The 22,246-nt window shown below is 31.2% G+C and overlaps 1 protein-coding gene across 1 annotated transcript; it reads right to left on the bottom strand.

Moving 5' to 3' along the window:
- Positions 1 to 61: 61 nt before the first annotated feature.
- On the bottom strand, positions 62 to 21,264 carry LOC106716626 (nose resistant to fluoxetine protein 6). Its single transcript, XM_014510177.2, has 13 exons — positions 21,158 to 21,264; positions 10,691 to 10,830; positions 9,185 to 9,512; positions 7,884 to 7,998; positions 7,196 to 7,280; positions 6,565 to 6,731; positions 5,995 to 6,073; positions 3,132 to 3,235; positions 1,964 to 2,137; positions 1,490 to 1,640; positions 1,136 to 1,322; positions 624 to 766; positions 62 to 361 (listed from the first exon to the last, which is right to left on the bottom strand). The coding sequence occupies exons 1-13, from the start codon at positions 21,225 to 21,227 to the stop codon at positions 194 to 196; spliced, it is 1,911 nt and encodes a 636-aa protein (XP_014365663.2). The 5' UTR covers positions 21,228 to 21,264; the 3' UTR covers positions 62 to 193.
- Positions 21,265 to 22,246: the final 982 nt, after the last annotated feature.

Here is a 22,246-nt window from a genome sequence, read left to right as displayed (position 1 = left end):
TATTGCCACAGTTTTGATTCTGAAGAAATTTCTAGTAATAATTTAATAAGTGTTTCACGGACTGTTTCAATCATCTGCACCTATTGACAAGTACAAATACCGCAGTTTGCAGTCGGCGCTGAAATCTCGTTTTCAGCACGACGGTGGTCGAAGATACCGCTGTCGGCTGTCTGACATGTAATGTACAGCAGCCCTAAGCGTGATTTCTTTCCCACTTTGTAGGATCATTTTCGATGTCCTTTTTCACTTTGGCAACCGGTAAGATTATTTTAGATAAAGCAATCGATGGCGCTTCTACCAGTAAATAGAACGGATAGGCAACTAAGTAGGTCATCATAACAGTTCCCAGGCATACTAAAAGCTGAAATTAAATGATATTGTATTAAAACTTAAAAAAAATCTGTTTAACTACTGTAATTTAACTTTCATTTCGTGGATGTATACCAATCGAATAACACCTCACTATACTCATAGTATGAGACCGTTTGGTTATAGATGGTCACAATGGAATTTACCTTATCCTCCAATCAAAAATTAATGAGGCACGTCTCGGTAATATTGGAACTTTATACCTTATTAAAATTGTAATAAGTTACGTTGCTTGCAAAAAGGAAAGTACTTACAACATTGGCTATAGAAACGTGCATCAAAGTCGTTCGTGAACCTGTTAAAGTTCTGACGAAGAGCACATGCAGAATGTAGGTGCAGTAGGAGACTCTGGCGGGTGACGCCCAACCATTCCATTCTAATATACCTCTGTACACATCTGAAACCAATGTGAATTATTTACAGAGCTTGATAAGTTGACATTAAAAGAAAAAGATTTAAAAAATATATTTTGTTTTATTTGCCGTTTCTAATTTATTGTTAGCTCTCGACCGCGAAACCGCTCTTGTGGAATTAAAAAACAAACTAAATTAGTAGTTTATGTGTTCGTGCAGATTAAGTTCTACACCTATGGCAAATTTCAGTGACATCCATGCAGCCGTTCTTGAGATACCTTTTTACAAACACCCATCCATACATTTAAAAATTTACTTTTATAATATTGGTAAGATATACATAAGCTTTTAAATGATTATATTCAATTATTAAATGAACATAATATCATATGTTTATCAAAATGCTTTCTTACCTTCAAATTTAAAGGCCATTCCCAAAACAATGATGCATATAATGGATGAGAATACAGGCTTAGCTATTCCCGAAAATATTGCTTTCAAAATAATAGGAGCTTCAGTTTCGTAGAAATAAAAGAAAGATCCTGAAGGCAAAATAATTAGCACAGCTGGAACTGTAGCCCAGTAAAGATATTTATATTTCTGAAATCGAAAGTTAAACAATTATTTCTAACATTTACATATAGCATACATATATTCAGGTTACGAAAAAGCAGTCATTTATCTACTCTACAACAAAAGTTTTGTATTGATGCGGAATTTGAACCCACGAGCAAGTAATCTGATGTACTCTTAACGTTTTTATTTACCTTAAATCTCTCAAAACTGAAGTCGTTCTCCTGCAAGTGATAGATTAACATTCCAAGACCGAGTCCCATTATGTAGCTGGCCAAGTTAGTGTGTCCTCTTTTGTAGGTATGATTGAACGTCGGATCCTTAACGAAATAGTCACGAACTAACCTGTAAAATTAATACATTCATAGGTAATCTGAGAAGATGTTAGGAAAGTTAGAATAAAGTATGGATGAATTGTGTGAAAGATGATTTGTATAAGAAGGAATTGTATTCAGATGTAATGCCTGATATAAATATATGGAATCTAGCACACATATAAAACAAAATGAGGAATTGCTTCCACTTCACGTCTGTCTTCTGTGTTGTTGAGGTATTAGTGGTAATGTTTTCACATAATTATAACTGGGGTATTACCTTTGAAATGAAGTGAAAGAACAGATCGTTTCTATGTCTTCAAAGTACGAAGAACAATGTTGATGGGAACTTACTCTGGAGAAATGACCAATCCAGCGTCCAAGTTCTGAAAGTAAGTGTGACAGGCGGGGATGATGAGGCTGACCACAAAAAGCACGGTGAGGATCACACGCCTCGCGACCCCAGACGTAACCAGGGAGAAGATTATGAGCCCAACCACGTACAGCTGCATGTCTGCGGCAATATACCTGCGAATTAAAGAACAACAATACTCAATGGCAATAATAAGTAGCACACTTTTAAAATTATTGTTTCTCCCGAAATATTAACGTTAGAATTATGAAATAAAAAACGGTTTGTAACAAATTCCATAAGGTTTCTTCCAAAAAGAGGTTTGTTTTAAATTAGTAAGGATTTTACCGATAAAAGAAGATAAAAAAGTCGTCGCTTTAAATTTTAAATATTCAATTTATATAAAGCTTTCAGTTTATCATTGTACAGTTCTTTTTCGATCACATTAAACCATCATGACTTCTGTAATATTGATGTATTAAACAAAATTTGTTATGTCGTATGTTTAATCCTCAATTTACTATCAGAGAATTGAAATAACCAATTTAAGCAAAAATATTATCAAACAAGTCATAAATTATTCGTAGTTTCCTATTATCTAATATATTAATCATAAATTCATAAGAAAAAAAAAACATAATTTAAAACCAACAATACGCGGGCCTCCATTATGTCATTTTGTTTTGATTTCTAGTTTTGATATAGTTAAATTAATTTATTTGCTGATAATTAAACGATTATTCAAATGAGAATCATAAAAATATCAATGATATTTCCATTTATCTAATCAATAAAACTATAAAATGTTTTTTTCAAACAAGCCTATATATAATAAGGCATTTAAAAACGACACACGTGGACATAAAAATACTACTAAAAACTAATTTGAAGGCAGAAGTATTTATAAAAAGATGATTTAAAAAATCTAATAACACTGTATCACTACGACACTTCGAAGAATAATTAAAATCATGACTCAATACTCTTCTAACCGTGGGTTTCTAAAACCAAAGTTTAAATGATTATATGTTTGACATGTATGAATGACAGGAATGATTATATGTTTAATACAGATATTTTGATCTCAGAAACCCACGGTTAATATCCTCATTTTACTGATAGGGCCAAGGGTCAGTAAGGCAATAAATTCTTGATTCAAAGTATAATTACCACGTCTGAGGCATGCACTGTGACTCGTCGATGTAATTGTTGAGATAGATCAGGTTGAGCCAGCCGTCGCGGCGGCAGTCCTTCACTTCCACGCCGACTGTGCTCTGTAAAACAAGAATACGGCAAATAACGTACTTGTTACTTTATAATTACACGTTTTCATTGCCGAAACATCGGAACAAAACACATTTTTTGATGTGAAACATCTATAGGATCACTTGTAAACCGAATCGTTGGGTTGGCGACGCTTTCCGTGGCGACGGGACGCCAAGCTATACTGAGGTATACATATATATATTTTATGTGTTTAGTTTAATAATATTGAATATTGAATATTGTTTTTATTATTATTATTATCATTATTATCATTAATATCTAATATCATTATTATCATTATTATCATTAATATCTTTAATATAATTAATAACATTAATATAATTAATGTCATTATTATCATTATTTTCATTAATATCATTAATGTCATTTTTATCATTATTTTCATTATTATAATTTTTATCAGTATTATCATTTTTATCATTAATGTCATTTTTATCATTATCATCATTTTTATCATTAATGTCATTTTTATCATTATTATCATTTTTATCATTATTATCATTTTTATCATTAATGTCATTATTATCATTTTTATCATTAATGTCATTTTTATCATTAATGTCATTTTTATCATTATTATCATTTTTATCATTAATGTCATTTTTATCATTAATGTCATTTTTATCATTTTTATCATTATTATCATTAATGTCATTTTTATCATTAATGTCATTTTTATCATTATTATCATTAGTCATTTTTATCATTTTATCATTAATGTCATTTTTATCATAAACGTCATTTTTATCATTATTATCATTTTTATCATTATTATCATTTTTATCATTAATGTCATTATTATCATTTTTATCATTAATGTCATTTTTATCATTAATGTCATTTTTATCATTATTATCATTTTTATCATTAATGTCATTTTTATCATTTTTATCATTATTATAATTTTTATCATTAATGTCATTTTTATCATTAATGTCATTTTTATCATTAATGTCATTTTTATCATTAATGCCATTTTTATCATTATTATAATTTTTATCATTAATGTCATTTTTATCATTAATGTCATTTTTATCATTAATGCCATTTTTATCATTATTATAATTTTTATCATTAATGTCATTTTATCATTAATGTCATTTTTATCATTATTATCATTTTTATCATTAATGTCATTTTTATCATTATTATAATTTTTATCATTAATGTCATTTTTATCATTAATGTCATTTTTATCATTAATGTCATTTTTATCATTTTTATCATTATTATAATTTTTATCATTAATGTCATTTTTATCATTAATGTCATTTTTATCATTAATGTCATTATTATCATTATCATTATCATCATCATCGTCATCGTTATCATTATCATTATCATCATTATTATTTCTTTTATATTAATTCTGTCTCCGCCTGGCTGGTTTTTATAAGAAAGATAAAGTAAATAAATAATGGTAAAATATAAACTATATAAATATATTATTATTATTATTATTTATTTAATATTTTATGCATATTACTTGTACACGATGTTTTTTTCTACAACTGTAACTATACAACTTTTTATAATTCTAAATGGCCTGTTATTTTACACACAACCTCATTCCACAGATTATAATCAGATATTATATTTAATTAATTAAGGTTATAAAATGAGTAGCAATTGCCTTTCAGCATATCTCCGTTTCTCAAGACGCATCAAAACCTTAATTACACATGTAAAAACCTCGAAAATATTTTGATATTATCTGTGATATAATTCATCTTATACTCTAAAACAGATTGTGTGATATATACAACTTTTTGGTTTAATGTTTATTATTTTAAGTACTGGCCGTGACTAAGGTATACATGTATATATATTTTATGAATAGTAGAGTGAACGGTGTAGCTTCTCACTCAGTTCGACGTTGTTGGTTACTACGGTACACATAACCTGCGTTTTATTTAATTTTGATGTGAAAAATTTTATATTATATTTATTAATTAATTATATTCATATTAATCATATTAGTAATTATATAAATTATATTAAGATTAATAATTATATAAATTATATTAATATTATCTTCAATTAATTATTTTTTATAATTCATGAATGAATTAAGGTGTATATATATATATATATTTCTTGTGTGCGTGTGTATGTGACTGAACTCCTCCTAAACGACTGGACCAATTTTGATGAAATTTTTTGTGTGTGTTCGTGGAGATTCGAGAATGGTTTAGATTTACAGTTTTTTTTTTTTTTTTTTTTTTAATTCCGCGCGGACGGAGTCGCGACCGACAGCTAGTATATATATATATATATATATATATATATATATATATATATATATATATATATATATATATATATATATATATATATATATATATATATATATATAATATTATTAATTATTATTATTATTATTATTATTATTCATTCATTCATTCATTCCTGCATTCATTCATTCCTTCATTCCTTCCTTCATTCATTCACTCATTCCTGCATTCATTTCTTCCTTCATTCCTTCCTTCATTCATTCATGCATTCCTTCATTCATTCATTCATTTGTAATTTATTTATTTATTTAATATTTTATGCATATTACTTGTACACACACGATGTTTCACATCTGCCAGGCGTCCCGTGACGGCTCACGTTTTTTTTTCTATGTATTTCAAAGAGATTGTCAGGGTCTATGTGATGTTATTTAGTTTTCCTTGGATGTTAATTGCTGCCGATATTTAATGTAATAAAATAGTAAAATAAACATATTTTAGAATAAAATTACCTGCCATAATGGCCCAGATCCAGCAAATCTCAGCCATGTCGTCGTCACAGCAAGAACGAGAGCGTACGTTGGTGTCAATCTGCAATGTTGTATTAACCAAAATAAAGCTCAAATTATAAGTGTTATGGTATTTGGGAATAAAAGTAAATACCAAGTATCTCTTCTAAATTGATTATTTTATGTCATTATGGGTGAGGCTTGAATCTGCATAAATGTACAAGGCCAAATAAAATTTGACCACTTAAAATAGAAAAAAAGGCAATCAATGGTGATATAAATAATTGATTGGAGCGAATAATTAACTGTCGCAACACCTTAATAAAAATTATGAGAAAGATGTCGGTATATCTTATATATAAAATTCTCGGGTTCGAACTCGAACTCCTCCGAAACGGCTTGACCGATTCTCATGAAATTTTGTGACCATATTCAGTAGGTCTGAGAATCGGCCAACATCTATTTTTCATACCCCTATTAAGTTTTTCTAAACCGCGCGCGGACGGAGTCGCGGGCGACAGCTAGTATGTTATACAAGTTGTATGAAAGTGTAAATATATCGTTTAAATTTACCTTAGCCATCTCAAGATGATACCTTTTGGTATCATGGTCCAGGATATGTTTTTCTTCTCCGCTAACAGGTCTAAATTATAGGCTAAGAGACAGCCTGACATTAAGAAGAATGTCTGAACTACTAGCGTTCCATCGATGAACAAATGACAGATTATGTTGTAATATTTCTGAGAACATTTAAATATCACGATATGACACTTGTATTTATATATCTTACTAATATTATAAATGTGAATATTTAGATGGATGGATGGATGTTCGTTTGAAGCTATCTCCGGAACGGCTCAATGGATCTTGATGATATTTGGTACAGATGTAGAACATATTCTGGAAGAACACATAGGATACTTATTAAGTTGTTTTTTTTAATCCGCGCGGACGGAGTCGCAGGCGACAGCTTAAGCGACAATTTAAGATCCTCATCGCATGCGTTGCTTTATGTTGTAGAAATTAAGATTCATTTTAGCCGAAAGATATTCGTAAAGATTTAGATCGAAGAAAAGGAACCTTGTTGTCATCGCATCTTGTTGTTTCTTTTTCATCATATAGATGTGATGAAACTTCTTAGAGACAAGTCGTTGAAGTATTCCTTAAAAAAATAAAAAAGTAATAAAAACTGTGTGAAACTTACGATTTCAAAATTATGTGAATTTTCGGAACTAACTACAAATGGTAACAAAGAATGTTCCATGATGACTATAATTATTGACAGAGATCTGGAAATAAAATGAAAAAGTGCATTTTAAAGTAAATAAAGTAAATAGCAATTTAAAAATCACAAAATATCCAATCTTACTATTATTATAAACTAGCGACCCGCCCCGGCTTCGCACGGGTGCAATGCAAAATATACCTACTACAGAATGTCCTTATACACAACGTTCACAGCGTTCACATTAGAAACCTTTAAATTTATCAGTGTTTCTCTACTATATTATGCATTTATTATACATACAAACCTTCCTTAAGAATCACTCTATCTATTAAAAAAAACCGCGTCAAAATCCGTTGCGTAGTTTTAAAGATCTAAGCATACATACGGACATACAGCGAAAGCGACTTTGTTTTATACTATGTATATATATATATATATTGATGATGAGAAAGTTTAGATGGATGGCTGATTGTTAGAAGGTATCTCCAGAATGGCTAAAGGAATCTCGCTGAAATTTGGCATAGATGTAGAACGTAGTCCGGAAGAACATATAAACTAATAATTAAATTATTTTTTTAATTCCGCTCGGACATAGTAAAATGGCATTCTAAATTAAGTTTGTCTGTTTAAAAAGTTTATGGCTTGTTATCGTGTGAACATTTACCGTAATCCGTTGAAACCTTTAAGACGTTTGAGGCGTGTATCCGGGCCGCAGGCTGGTGGCGCAACTAACTTCTTCCAGTTACGTTTAATCGAGAAACATAAAAGTAATTTGTTTCCTGCAAAAAGATACGGAACATTAACTTTTTTTGCAAGTGAAACGTAGGGTTTGAAATAATACGGAATAACACTCAGTTCACCAGTTATGTCTATTGTTACTTTGTCTTGCTGTCTCTCATTACTGCTTTAAATAAACTTGAAATGCAAGTTAGAATTAGCATTGCACAATATTAAAACATTTGAAGGTAATGTACGTGGAATAAAAGTGGAATAATTACTTGTAATTAATTAAAGTTAACTTGTATGACGGAAAGGTTTATTCCTTAATTAGTATAAGTTACATAAATTATAATTTAAATGTATATATTGTGTACTATCTAATATATAAAATTCTCGTGTCACAGTTTTCGTTCCCGTACTCCTCCGAAACGGCTTGACCGATTCTCATGAAATTTTGTGAGCATATTCAGTAGGTCTGAGAATCGGCCAACATCGATTTTTCATTTTTTTTTAACTGCGCGCGGACGGATTCGCGGGCGACAGCTAGTAGATATATAAATTACTCGTATACATGGTGTGTTACAAGTTTGATGTCTAATTAAAAGTCGATTTTTGAAATGTTATTTTGCATTGTAAATGACAACACTGGGGGTATTTACCCAATAAAATGTCCATGTTATGTATATGTATATGTTGCTAGCCTTTAAGAATTTAAAACCTCCGAAATAAAAGTAATTGGGTAAAATGTATTTTTCCATTTTTTCTGTCTGTCCGCGTTCTAACATTCCTTTTTTTACCAACTTGTTATATGGAAGAATTTTTTTTTTCTTTTATGAGAAATATTACCATCTAACAATTGTGGTTAAAATCTCTGATGTTTTTTTAAATACAAAACAGGATGACTAAAATATTACGAAACTAGTAATTAAATATTGTGTGAATATAGGGATATTACAAATAATGCCCTTCCTAATGCTATAATTTATGTTTTTTTTTAATCTATAGCGCTTCAAAGTGGCCAGGAATGTATCATAAAATATTTATAGAAAAATAAATCTACAGAATTACTATCTTTTTTTTATAAAAATATAAATTGAAATTTAGTACGATAATTATCACATATTATTGCGACCATTACCATTTTTAGACTAACATCATCTGTAGTACATACATCTGTAGTAATGATACAAATTTTTGACGAAAGTTTTACAGCTTTTAATTGAGATTGTTTTTTTATATACATACCTTTCCGATCTTTGTTAGGAACATAGCAGAAATCGTAGAGGTTTCCGATAACGTGGAGCAACAAGATAGATAGGCAAATAACAGCTACGGCGATGTCACCATAATCTATATCCATTTTGTTATCCAAATCATTACAAAGAACTTCACTTGATATTTTGCTTTTAAGTTTATATTCTTTCCATAGAGTATCATTAAGGCATCCTTCAAGGACCAATCTTAGGTCTGCTGATGTATTCTGGCTGAGGTAATCTTTGCAAGTGTTTGTGACGCAAATACCGCGATGTAATCTTGAATGATTGAAGTGCATTTCTCTTCTCGCTGAATATTCCTAGAAATAAGGGATTTGTTAGATCAAGACATAATGGATCTGTGATAAATCTCAGTCGTGCAAATGTCTCTTTTAGTTGTTCATAACTTTTCAAAAAATATAACTAGTCAAGAAGTATAGAATATTCGTTCATTTTTAATCAAAATACCGGTTTTCAATAAAACCAATAGTGTTTTGTTAAAGTGCTACAGCGTGTTCAATAATGTTGATTAAGTCTTAAAATTCTTAATTTAATTAGCTGTCTGATGATGCTGCGATATTTAGTTATTTCTTAGTAAATTTACGAGTAGTAAGTGTACGTGCATTCGTGGTTTTTATTTTATGACGCATGCAACTGTGCTGAAATATCGGGAGCTCAAACAACCTGATGGTAAGAATCCCGTGGTAAGAATCCCGTTTCTTACGAAGCGGATATTAATGTACGTGCAATTAACATATCAATATTTCTTTTAAGGAAATAAATAAAAATAACTTTAGTGTTTTTTCTTATGGGTAAGGGACTGTACAAATTACGGTGATACCCTGTGTGATGGATCACCAGGCACCCGCCCCACAGACCACAAAATATACAATTGAAGTTAAACATACTACAAACAAATTTTACAAAGTGGTTATGATATTAATTAAGTGTAAAGACAATTGAAAAATTTCTACAGAACTTTGCTATTAAGAGTTACAGTGTGATGTATGTGTATGTGTGTGTTTTTAGGAAATACTGCATAAAGTGAATTGTAGAATAATAAATCGATGTGGTATGCAGTTACGTATTGTGGTGACGGAACCTTGACGTTGCTGAATGAATTTAATTTGTATTTATATATGAAAGAAAAAAAGTAGAAATAAAAATGAAAAATGTAAACTTGTATAGTGCAAGGTCAGAGATTGGAAGGTGTGGTTATAGAAAAGTTATGCTTTTTGGAAGCATCTGATAGAGATTTAGGGAAGAGTACATGCTGACTATAATTATGTTTAGAGAATGAAATCCATGGAAGGTTTGAAATTGGGAAGCTTAAAGTTAGGATTGTATATAGTGTGACTTTTTTGGTAGTTTTCATGGAATATTGGACCAATTATAAAGAAGCAGAGAAAGTGAATATGCAACTGTGCGATAGCAGTTCTTACTCGTATTACGAAAAGAATTATCAAAATATTAGATGTACATAAAAAATCTTGCGTACCTGAATCATAGTCAGCAGCGGGTTGTCTTCATCGGCGACAAGCGTGAACTCTACCGCGCAGTACACACCGCCGGGCTCGTGCACGCACGGCGCGTACGGATCCAGACGAAACATCGGAGGCATTTTGTTGTATTCAGTTTCTGAAAACATCATTAAAATCTGGTAAAACATTAATTACTAATCCTGTTATATCGGAGATAATAATAATTTAGTAGTTTCTGTCTACCTTTCTTTCTTTCTATTTATACAATTAATAAAATTGGCGTGTCTGTATGTAATATTATTAAAAATGTCATATTTCGCAACACGATGCTGATGATTTGCAATGTTTATAAAGAGAAACCATTTTTTTATCTTTTTTGTCTGTCCGCATCTCTACCTTTGCTTCCAGTAATGTCCAAAACGGCTGGTCCAGTTTTGATAGGACTTACACTGGAATGTAACTGATATATGCAGGAATAATATAGGCTACTTTTTTTTAGTTCTGCGCTGACCAAGTCACGGGCAACTGCTAGTATATTAATGAAAGTATCACTGCAATGTTGTTCTAGGATTACTGTTGAATTCGAATGCCGTGACACTTGTGTACATATTGTTGTCTCTACTTTTGTAAAGAGAATGAAAGGGATAACAATCTGTTTTTCTCTTACTTCGGTAGTAACACACCGCATTGTTTTCAAGTAGGTTTCAAATATGACCAGTTTTAAGTGCGTATTGTATAAATTATTTTTATGTTTTTAGTAGGCAATATGGACATATATTAAATCACTTCCTCCTGTCCTTGGCGTCAGTTGTTAATGTTGAAAAGTGAATATATTTTAAAATATCACATGCGGAAAGTTTTAAGGTTGAATTAATAAAATGTGCTAATGAATAGTAATAACTATGTCTTTTATAGTTTGTTGACCTCATGACATCTTCTACTAGAAGCTTCTTTATGTGATGGAAATCGATCGTAAATTCAAAGTATATAATACAGACAATACAGAAATTAAACTGTTAATAATCATTATGTAATCATTAGATAATAAACATGACGCACACACACACACACACACACACACACACACACACACACACACACACACACACACACACACACACATATATATATATATATATATATATATATATATATATATATATATATATATATATATATATATATATATATATATATATATATATATATATATATATATATATTTGTCGCAATCAGAAGAAAAAATCAACTTTGATAAATCGAAATTAGAACACGAGCTGTGTTCGAAGAGACTTCTTGTACGATGCGCGTCTGACATTGGTCATTCTGGAAATATGGATCGTAGCTAAAGCATTGTTTGTTGTACATGAGCCTGTGAATTAATTATAACCAGTTGAGAAGTGATAACCAGTGTATTCCTTGAATCCGATATTACTCACTACCACAAGTGATCTCAATCAATAATAATTCTGATAGCGAGCCACCACTTTCGTCAAACATCTTTAAGGGGATTTTTTTACATAGTTGGGCAAATGATAAGTAAATTAATTGATTCCATTTTAATTGAAGAGAACTTTAAGAGAATTAGGAATTAGTTATAACTCAATCAGTGATAAATCGAATTCAGGAGCAATCAAAAGCTTAGAGTTTTAATTTCAATCCAGAATCATTACATAAGGTGAAATTATATTTTACCACTAGCTGTTAGCCCGTAACTGTCCGCGCTGAATTAAAAAAAAAAATCTTATTAAGTAGCGTATGTGTTTTACCGGACTAAGCTCTACATTTGTGCAAAATTTTAATGAGAACCGTTTCTATATAACTATATAACAAACATCTAAACATTCACATTTATAATATTAGAATAGATATAAAAATAATCGAGTATTTTGATTGTAGCTAAGAAATTATTTCTTCTCGCTGATTCATGAGTTTTATAATTAATAGGATTTAAATGTAAATATATTAGTGATAAATGGCGATCTGTTTATCAATCTACTATACACACTAGTTATTTTCCGTTGTGTTGCCTGAATTAATTCATCAGTAAATTGTAATTTAGGCTGCTAATTTGAAAAAAAAAAATATAGGAAATCTTTGGTCTTCCACGCATGAGGTAAGCTAACCTTTTTTATGTAGATCATATTTTTAACTAAAAAAATTTTTAAGTTAAAAAGACACGTAATTAAAAGTACGTAAAAGGTCTGCAGCTTTCAAAAAAAAAAAAACGAGTACTTTTTTCTTTACTTCTTATCTTCACTAAATGCAGAGTATTTAAATAAAAATGTATCATTCTGTCTGCTGTTTTAATATAATTTTTTTATTTCAAGGTTTTGTGAGTTATCTTTTACCAATACGCGAACGCCTATTAGAATTCAAGTTTCATTTATATATTATTTTTATGGAGTTAAATATTTATGAAGAAGCATTTGGAGATATGCCACTATTATTTATTAAAAATTCAAGAATCTTTGTCGAGAAGTAAACTTGACATAAATCAATTTAACTATTTAATGTATTCTTTATTGTACTTTTATATTATTTTATGTTTATTTAATACATTTTGTTTTTAAAGTTTTAACTAATTTAATGTAAATACTAATGTTTATAACTGTTCCTAAATATATTATTACTTGTTATTAATATTTACTAAGAAAATATAACAACTTCACATTTACATTTTAGCTTGTAGTAATACAAAAAAAAATATCGAATTGTTGAATGACATAAATTGTGAATTTATAGAAGCACATACCCGTTTCTTATAACTAAAGTTATAAATGGAAAGAAAAACAACTTTATATTAAAAATTATAAAAAGACTTCAAAGTTCGTATACTTCTGGGTTTATTTTATTTAAGATCAAGTGTTATTTGTTGGATTTCCCCAGAATAATACAACTTGTAAATATTTATATATTTCAATATTTGTTTTTTTTTTTGATGCTCAAGATATATATAAAGGCCTATTAAAAATAAATCTATGTTACATAGAATAAAAGAATTGTAGCGTAGAGGGGTTACGTCGATCGTAGTCAGTGCATATGTATCCCTAATGAGATGTTCCGAACTTTGAGTTAAGGGTGACTAGGTCATAGTCGAAACATGCTGGCCAAGCGCGGGTTGGTTGACTTCACAATTATCTTTGAATTTTTTATTCCTTTGGCAGATATGTGCAGGCATCACAATGTTTTTCTTCGCCGTAAGAACTTCGATAATGTATAAATGTTTCGGGAATCGAAAAACATGTTGGTACATGGCGGGGATTGAAGCTGCAGATTTCAATTCCAGCGCTTAACCCCTGCGCCACCAACGCTCGGAATAATATTAAACTTTTAAATCAACGTCAAAATTATTTATAACTAGCTTTTACCCGCGACTCCGTCCGCGCGGAATAAAAAATAGAAAACGGGGTAAAAATTATCCTATGTCCGTTTCCTGGTTCTAAGCTATCTGCCCACCAATTTTCAGTCAAATCAATTCAGCCGTTCTTGAGTTATAAATAGTGTAACTAACACGACTTTCTTTTATATATATAGATTTAAAAAATGACACACAATCTTTATTAGAAACGAAAAATGTTTTTTGTTATTTCAGATTTTTCAGAACACAAACTCTTTCGTCCTCCGAAGATATTATCAAAGTTTTATCGAAATATGTCTTGTAATTTGAAGACAATCAAATTGCAGCTTATTTTTAAGTCCCACACTAAATGAACTGAAATCAAGGTTTTAATTTACATCAAAACAAAAATCCAAATAATCTGATTTTACGTGTTTTGGACTATTTCCGTCATAGAGTGAAGGTTAAATGCAAGATTTATCACAAAAATATATTAAACAGTTTGCGGGTTTTCACCTTCAAGTTTACATTGAACTAACCGATAAACAATCTAAGTTAAAAGTTACTAAATTCTTTTACATAAGGAACCTACATACAAATAACGTACAAACAATATTTACATAAGAAAATAATTAAGTTATTCAATGTTAATAATTCTGTCACTGTTTTTTTAGTATTTCACTTACATTTTGGGTTATTTTTAAAAACAAATTTGTTTTTAGGTAGGAAAATCTACTCTATGTTTAATTTTTTTTTCTTGTTGAGAGTTTTTTTAATTATGATATAATTATTAGTAATTATTAACCGGTAATATTTTTTATTTATACAAATATAAAGTGGAAAGATTTAATTGTTTGTATTGCATAAGCTACGAAACTACTGAACCGATTTGATAAATTCTTCTACTGTTGGTAAGCTAGACTATCCCCGGGTGACATAGGCTATATTTATTACTAGATATTGTTAGATATTTGATGCAAAAGTATTTTAAAAGAAATAAACTAACAGCGAAATAGTGAATTTAACTCTACTTCTAAATAATCCTCGCAATAGTATAAATTCAAACCGAACGTAAGTAAACAAAAATGTAACAAGAATGTCAGACGTTCCGCAATGACGGATGGAGAGAGACTGCCTCGAGCAGCAGCGCACGCTTCCTTATAAAACCTTTTGTGAGACTACCCTCAACAGTCTGTTAGATATTTGACATGTCTAGTGCTGCGCCGATACACCGGCACAGTGTTGATTTTTGTCTCTAACAGTTCGGCCATCCTGCATTTCCTTCGTCCTCGAAGGAGTATTGATCCTTGCTGCATCGTTTTACACGCTGTCCCAAGCGCCATGAAGAGCCAGAACACCTCCAAGAAAAAGGACCTAAAAGCAAATCAGCCCCGTAGGCAAAACATATAGCCCTGTAGGCACAACTTAGCCCCGTAGGCAAAACATATAGCCCCGTAGGCAAAACACAGCCCCGTAGGCAAACATATAGCCCCGTAGGCACAACTTATAGCACATTTTGTATCAACCATGTATCTGAAATAAAACTAATAATAATTGTTATTAAACATACGCCCCGTAGGCAAAACATACGCCCGGAGGCTAAACATACGCCCGGAGGCAACATACACGCCCGGAGGCTAAACATACGCCCGGAGGCAACATATACGCCCGGAGGCTAAACATACGCCCGGAGGCAACATATACGCCCGGAGGCTAAACATACGCCCGGAGGCAACATATACGCCCGGAGGCTAAACATACGCCCCATAGGCAATCTTTGATTTTCTTTTATCGATCATGTGTCTGAAATAAAAGTTTTATTATTATTACCAATCATACGCCCCATAGGCAATCTTTGATTTTCTTTTATCGATCATGTGTCTGAAATAAAAGTTTTATTATTATTACCAATCATACGCCCCATAGGCAATCTTTGATTTTCTTTTATCGATCATGTGTCTGAAATAAAAGTTTTATTAATCATACGCCCCATAGGCAAAACATACGCCCGGAGGCAACATATACGCCCGGAGGCTAAACATACGCCCGGAGGCAATCTTTGATTTTCTTTTATCAATCATGTGTCTGAAATAAAAGTTTTATTAATCATACGCCCCATAGGCAAAACATACGCCCGGAGGCAACATATACGCCCTGAGGCTAAACATACGCCCCATAGGCAATCTTTGATTTTCTTTTTTTTTTTTTTTATCGATCATGAGTTGCGACTACAACGATTATCACGGTAACGTTCTGACATTTTTCTCTTAGCCTTTATTTTCACGAAAATACAAACACAACCACAGAGTGAGCAAAGTGGATAGAATCACGCGGATCCTATCCCACTTCTGATGTTAGATATTTGACATGTCTAGTGCTGCGCCGATACACCGGCACAGTGTTGATTTTTGTCTCTAACAATATTTTTATTCCTCACGGACGTAGACGCGTCCAACTGCTATTGTTAATAAGATATTGATTTCTTTTTAAATTAACCTTGCAGATTATTCTCGTATATGAGACATAAACCTTGAGAAAAACCTAATAGAAGTTGACATATTAGGCTGACACCTTGTACATCTAGAAAAGGAATTAAGTGCACATTACTATTCTTCCAAAAATGACTTTAATTACAACGATTACATGAATTTAATTTGCGGGTAAACCCTCGTAATTTTCAATGACAAGGCTAACAGAATAACATACTAAAATCGATTCTTCATCTTTTAAATATATTTTTAAGGTCATCCTGTATTTACATTTCATAATTCATTCATCATCAGCTCACTATACGTCCCCACTGAGAGGCTCGGAGCCTACCCCAAGTTAGAGGTGACTAGGTCATAGTCAACCACGCTGGCTAAGTGCGGGTTGGTTGACTTCACACATATCATTGAATTTCTTCTCAGATATGTGCAGGTTGCATCACGATGTTTTCCTTCACCGTAAGAACGTCGGATAAGTGTACATATGTAAATCGAAAATCGAAAAACACATTGGTACATGGCGGGATTCGATCCCAGGACCTGCAGATTGCAAGTCAAGTGCTTAACCCCTGAGCCACCGACGCTCCACGCTATTTACATTTGATACAAATTATTTCGCGACAACAAATGCCATAATAGCGCCGTAAGCTTACGATGCTGTTATTCGTGTGCATTTTAATCGACGTTTTTCACAATAACATGGTATAGATATAGATATATGCCAAAAGACTTTTATTTAGAAAATTTAAGGATCTATAATTACTCCATACATCATTTGTATGTAGGTCATATAGTTTGACCTACGTAAGCCAAGAAGCAAAATTGTGCTTTTCATTGTAACGCGTTGTAGCATTTTTCGTTTGCGCGTTATTTTATTCTTTCGATATCTCCTAAACTATTAGACAGAATAATATAGTTTCAAGGACAAATATTATCTACATTAAATTGTCTTGATAATGAACATATTTATTTACATGAGGGTTAATAATGAACTCAGATAATAGCGTGGGAAATAGGGCATGAATTTAATTGTTGTTTAAGTCAAAGAAAAAAATGGTTATTGTGAGAAAACTATAAAAGATAGATATATGCTATCGCGGACTTTTATTTAGGACATTTAAAGAGCTACAATTCGTCGATACATCATTTTTATGTAAGTCCTATAGTTTAGTCTACGTAAGCGCTGAAAGCAAAAAAGTCCCTTATTTTCGCAACGCATATTGAAGCTAAACTCAAAATCTACTATTCTTCTAGATATTTTAAAAAAATAATGAAAAAAAAATTGGGACCGATCTTCAAGCACTAACTTTCGATGTGCTTGCAGATACCATTCGATTAAAATAATTTTTATAAAAATTGGAGCTTCGGAGATTTATAGTAATTTTTAAAGTCGGCTTAAAAGTTGAATTTTCACTGAGCGTGATTTTGTTGTCGGACAAGGATTAGCGACCATTGTACAGTAATTCGAATCACTTGAAATGAGCCTTAAAAGTCAGTTACACGACTACTTAGTTTTTTTTATTGATTTGTTTACAAGTAACCAGAAGCAGCGACAAAACAAGTTGCGTTGTTAACGTATTTGCGTGTAGGAAGACTCGTTGTAACCAGCGAATTTACACACATTTTTTTTGTAAGTTTACTTCATGTATAGTATACTAGCTTTTACCCGCGACTCCGTCCGCGCGGAATAAAAAATAGAAAACGGGGTAAAAATTATCCTATGTCCGTTTCCTGGTTCTAAGCTACCTGCCCACCAATTTTCAGTCAAATCGATTCCGCCGTTCTTGAGTTATAAATAGTGTAACTAACATGACTTTCTTTTATATATATAGATTTAGTGTAGGTATACGCTTATATACTAAGTATTTTTTTAGTTATTTTCCAGTCTCAATGTAATTATAACAAATGATAATAGGCTATATCTTTGAGAAGTAGAAAAATATTCTACAAAAAAATTACAATGTTTTTTTAAAGCATATCTTATATTTGCATTTATAATTATTAAATGCTATAAAAAAATTAGTATGAAAGGGCACATAGCAATAAAATATAGTCTTGGCATTCCAACAGTTAGAGGAAATGAGATGTTTTGTAATAGATATCTAAATTTTATTTGTATATAAGCTAAATTAACTTACGGTATGAAGGTCGTTATATACTTAATGAGGGTCACTGAGTTATTCCGTGAGAACTAGACATTTTTACAAATTTTCTATTAAATTAATTATGAAATTAACATATATCAATATAGTAAGTTATATATTGTAGTTTTAAATACTCATTTAATTAGATATACATAATGAATTTTATAAGAGCATTTTTATATACTGCACTAGCAGTAGCTTACGACTCCGCGCGCAGTTAAACAAATTTAATAGGGATATGAAAAATAGATAGTAGCCTATTCTCAGACCTACTGAATATGCGTATGATACTTCATAAAAAAATCGTCAAGCTGATTCGGAGGAGTATGGTAACTTATAACACGAGAATTTTATATATAAGACTAGCTGTCGCCCGCGACTCCGTCCGCGCGCAGTTAAAAAAAAAAACTAAATGGGCCCCCCCCATTTAGTTTTTTTTTATGCAAAATTTTTGGTTATGCAAAATAGATGTTGGCCGATTCTCAGACCTACTGAATATGCTCACAAAATTTCATGAGAATCGGTCAAGTCGTTTCGAGGAGTTCAAGTTCGAACCCCGTGACACGGGAATTTTATATATAAGTAAAATAAAAATTATATTATATGATTAAAATATATACTATTGTCAAAACATTAAATAAGTTCAAATCAATGTAAGAAACAAAATTTGAATTATAACATTTTAATGAAATAATTCTGTTTTAATGAATATAATAAAGAAGTAAAATTCATCAGATTTGTTTTTATTTTAATATTAGAAGTAACTAACTACGTTAACTGATCTAGGATGTTTCTAGGATATATCCATGAGACAGAAACTCGTAGCTTATTCTGAGGTACATTCCTTTCAAATTTAACCCTCACACAGCTGAATTACTGGACTATTCCTACGCTATAACGCCAATGAACAAAGAGATTAGATTCCTTTTTTTTAATAAGGATTTTTAAAGATTATTCTGTTTTCGGTACACATTTTTCAAAAAAAAATTTATACCGGCAAAAGTCCTCGTCATTCAGTGAAGTCAAGTAGAAATAATGTGTTTTCTTGTGTTCTTTTTATCATAAAGTCAACTCTATATAAATATTAATTAATGTCTTTTATATGTCATCGGGTGATATTTATTGTTGATTAAAAAGAAATAAAACAAAATAAGACACTAAAATAAGATCGCCTACTCTTTTCTTCTTAATATTATAAACTAGCTTTTACCCGCGACTCCGTTCGCGCGGAATAAAAAAAAGGAACAAAAAAAAAAGTTCCTATGTCCGTCTCCTAGTTCTAAGCTACCTCCCCATCAATTTCCAGCTAAATCAGTTCGACCGATCTTGAGTTATAAATAGTGTAACTAACACTGCTTTCTTTTATATATATAAACTAGCTTTAACCCGCGACTCCGTCCGCGCGGAATAAAAGATAGAAAACGTGGTAAAAGTTATCCTCTGACAGTGGTCTGACAGTGTCTAGACGATTTTGAACAAAAGATATTTTTAATAGCTCACACGTGGTCTTGTTAAACGAGTAACTAATTGGACTTAAAAGTTCTTTTATACTTCACTGCGTTTTTCATTTAATTTAAATATCGAGTTGTATTTATTTATTAAATTGCTCACATTTGATCCAATATATTTGAATACAATTTCAACAAATTCTCTATAGATTAAATTTAATGATTTAAAAGTGATCACAATCATTATAAACTAGCTTTTACCCGCGACTCCGTCCGCGCGGAATAAAAAATGTCCTTTTCCTGGTTCTAAGCTACCTGCCCACCAATTTTCAGTCAAATCGATTCAGCCGTTCTTGAGTTATAAATAGTGTAACTAACACGACTTTCTTTTATATATATAGATGCGTATGTTTAGATGGATGTATGGATGGACGTTTATAAGAAGATATCTTCGGAACGGCTCAACGGATCTTGATGAAATTTGGCACAGATGTAGAACATGGTCTTTAAAAACACATAGGCTTTACACTTATAACGTTTTTTTTATTCCGCGCGGACGGAGTCGCGGGCGTCGGCTAGTTACTTCTATTGTAAATCCTATCTACGACTTTTACAATCAAAGTTAAAAAAAGTTCGGTAAAAATGGTAACGTATTTTATATCAAAGGTGACAATCGAGCCAACGGCAACCTGAATTCGCCGAAATAACGAAGCGACCGCTGCCCACAATTGGAGATGCGTTGCCTACCTTTAAAAAACGGAGAAGGGGACGCACAGAAAGAGGATATTTCCTCTTCTTATGCGTCCCCTCCTCCGCCAAATTCACTTCCTCCTCCCTACCTTTTCTAACTTTTCTAATTCTAAAGGTGTGAAGGGAAAGAGGACTAAAATTACGCCTCCGGTACACACACATTCATCGGACAAAACGCGACGACAAATTATTATTTAATATTAATTATTAATCATTAATTTAAAAAAAAGAAATTAAATTAATCTTGATTATTTAATTGGCAATGTATGTTTGTTACATTGCTAATAAAATAATGTATATAATTTATTATACATACCATTTAATTGGTAAATAACTGCAAGCGCACCGTCCAATAAAAATAGTGTAGTTAATATAAATTTTATCATATTGTTAATTTTATGACACTTCTTTCACAATATTAATTAGTCCGAGTCACTATATAAAAATACATCTGTTCAGGACTGTAGCTTGTTTTTAAATGAGTCAATAAGAAATACATTTACATTTGAAAATTAACCAAACGTATGCGTAACGAACTAGTTTATTCAAATATCTTATAACGGCCGCCAGGAACAACACTGCAAAAATCATACTTTATTCGTGACTTCGCACGAGCACTACTTGTAATTAGGCACTGAACCCATGGCGCAGTATTAAAAAACAACTGCAACAAAAAACAAAAAACAGTGCAAGAAAATGTCATTACACTTATTAAACATTTTATTTTAGTTTTAGACCTTCTCCGGCGTCTTAAAAATACTGTAAAAACAAAATTGAACTTTATTTTGTCCGTAACATCGGTACAAAAATAAATGTGTACATTTTTTTTAAATAGTATTTCAGGGCTGTGGTTTCTAACTCTATGTATAAGCACGTAATTTGACTATTTTTTATTTTTAAATATATTTATTTAGATATTATTTTGATATAATTATATTTCTATTATTTCTGGTTGAACTTGAATATTTACTTAGTTACACCTCGTTCGTTTAAGATGTCATATTTTATATAAGGGATGTGCGAATAACTCGAACTTTCGAATTATTCGATTCGAAATTCGAGTCGATTTTAATATTCGCTTCGATTCGAATCGAGCGATTTTCGCACACTATTAATACTTATCAATATTTAACTTAACCTAGGTAGGGTGTTCTAAAGATATCTGGGTGATTTTTTTCCCCTAAAAATAAAAAAAAACAAATTTAAACTTAAAATCTTAAAACATTACGCACTTTTTTCGATCTCGATCGACGTTTTTGGCTCATTTATAGTCCCTGTTTATGTCGAAGGAACACAAGGTTATTGGCGGTCTTCTCTTTTTTATTTTTGTTTTGTTACTCAGTAGTCACTGTTTGCCTTTAAGAGACATTTATAGCTTCGCTTCTTTTGGTGACCTGACGCAGAT

The sequence above is a fragment of the Papilio machaon genome, chromosome 16 (genome assembly GCF_912999745.1).
Source record: "Papilio machaon chromosome 16, ilPapMach1.1, whole genome shotgun sequence".
In the NCBI taxonomy this organism is placed as follows: domain Eukaryota; kingdom Metazoa; phylum Arthropoda; class Insecta; order Lepidoptera; family Papilionidae; genus Papilio; species Papilio machaon.
The sequence above is the reverse complement of the archived record's forward strand: the minus strand, read 5'-3'. Positions and strand labels throughout refer to the sequence as shown.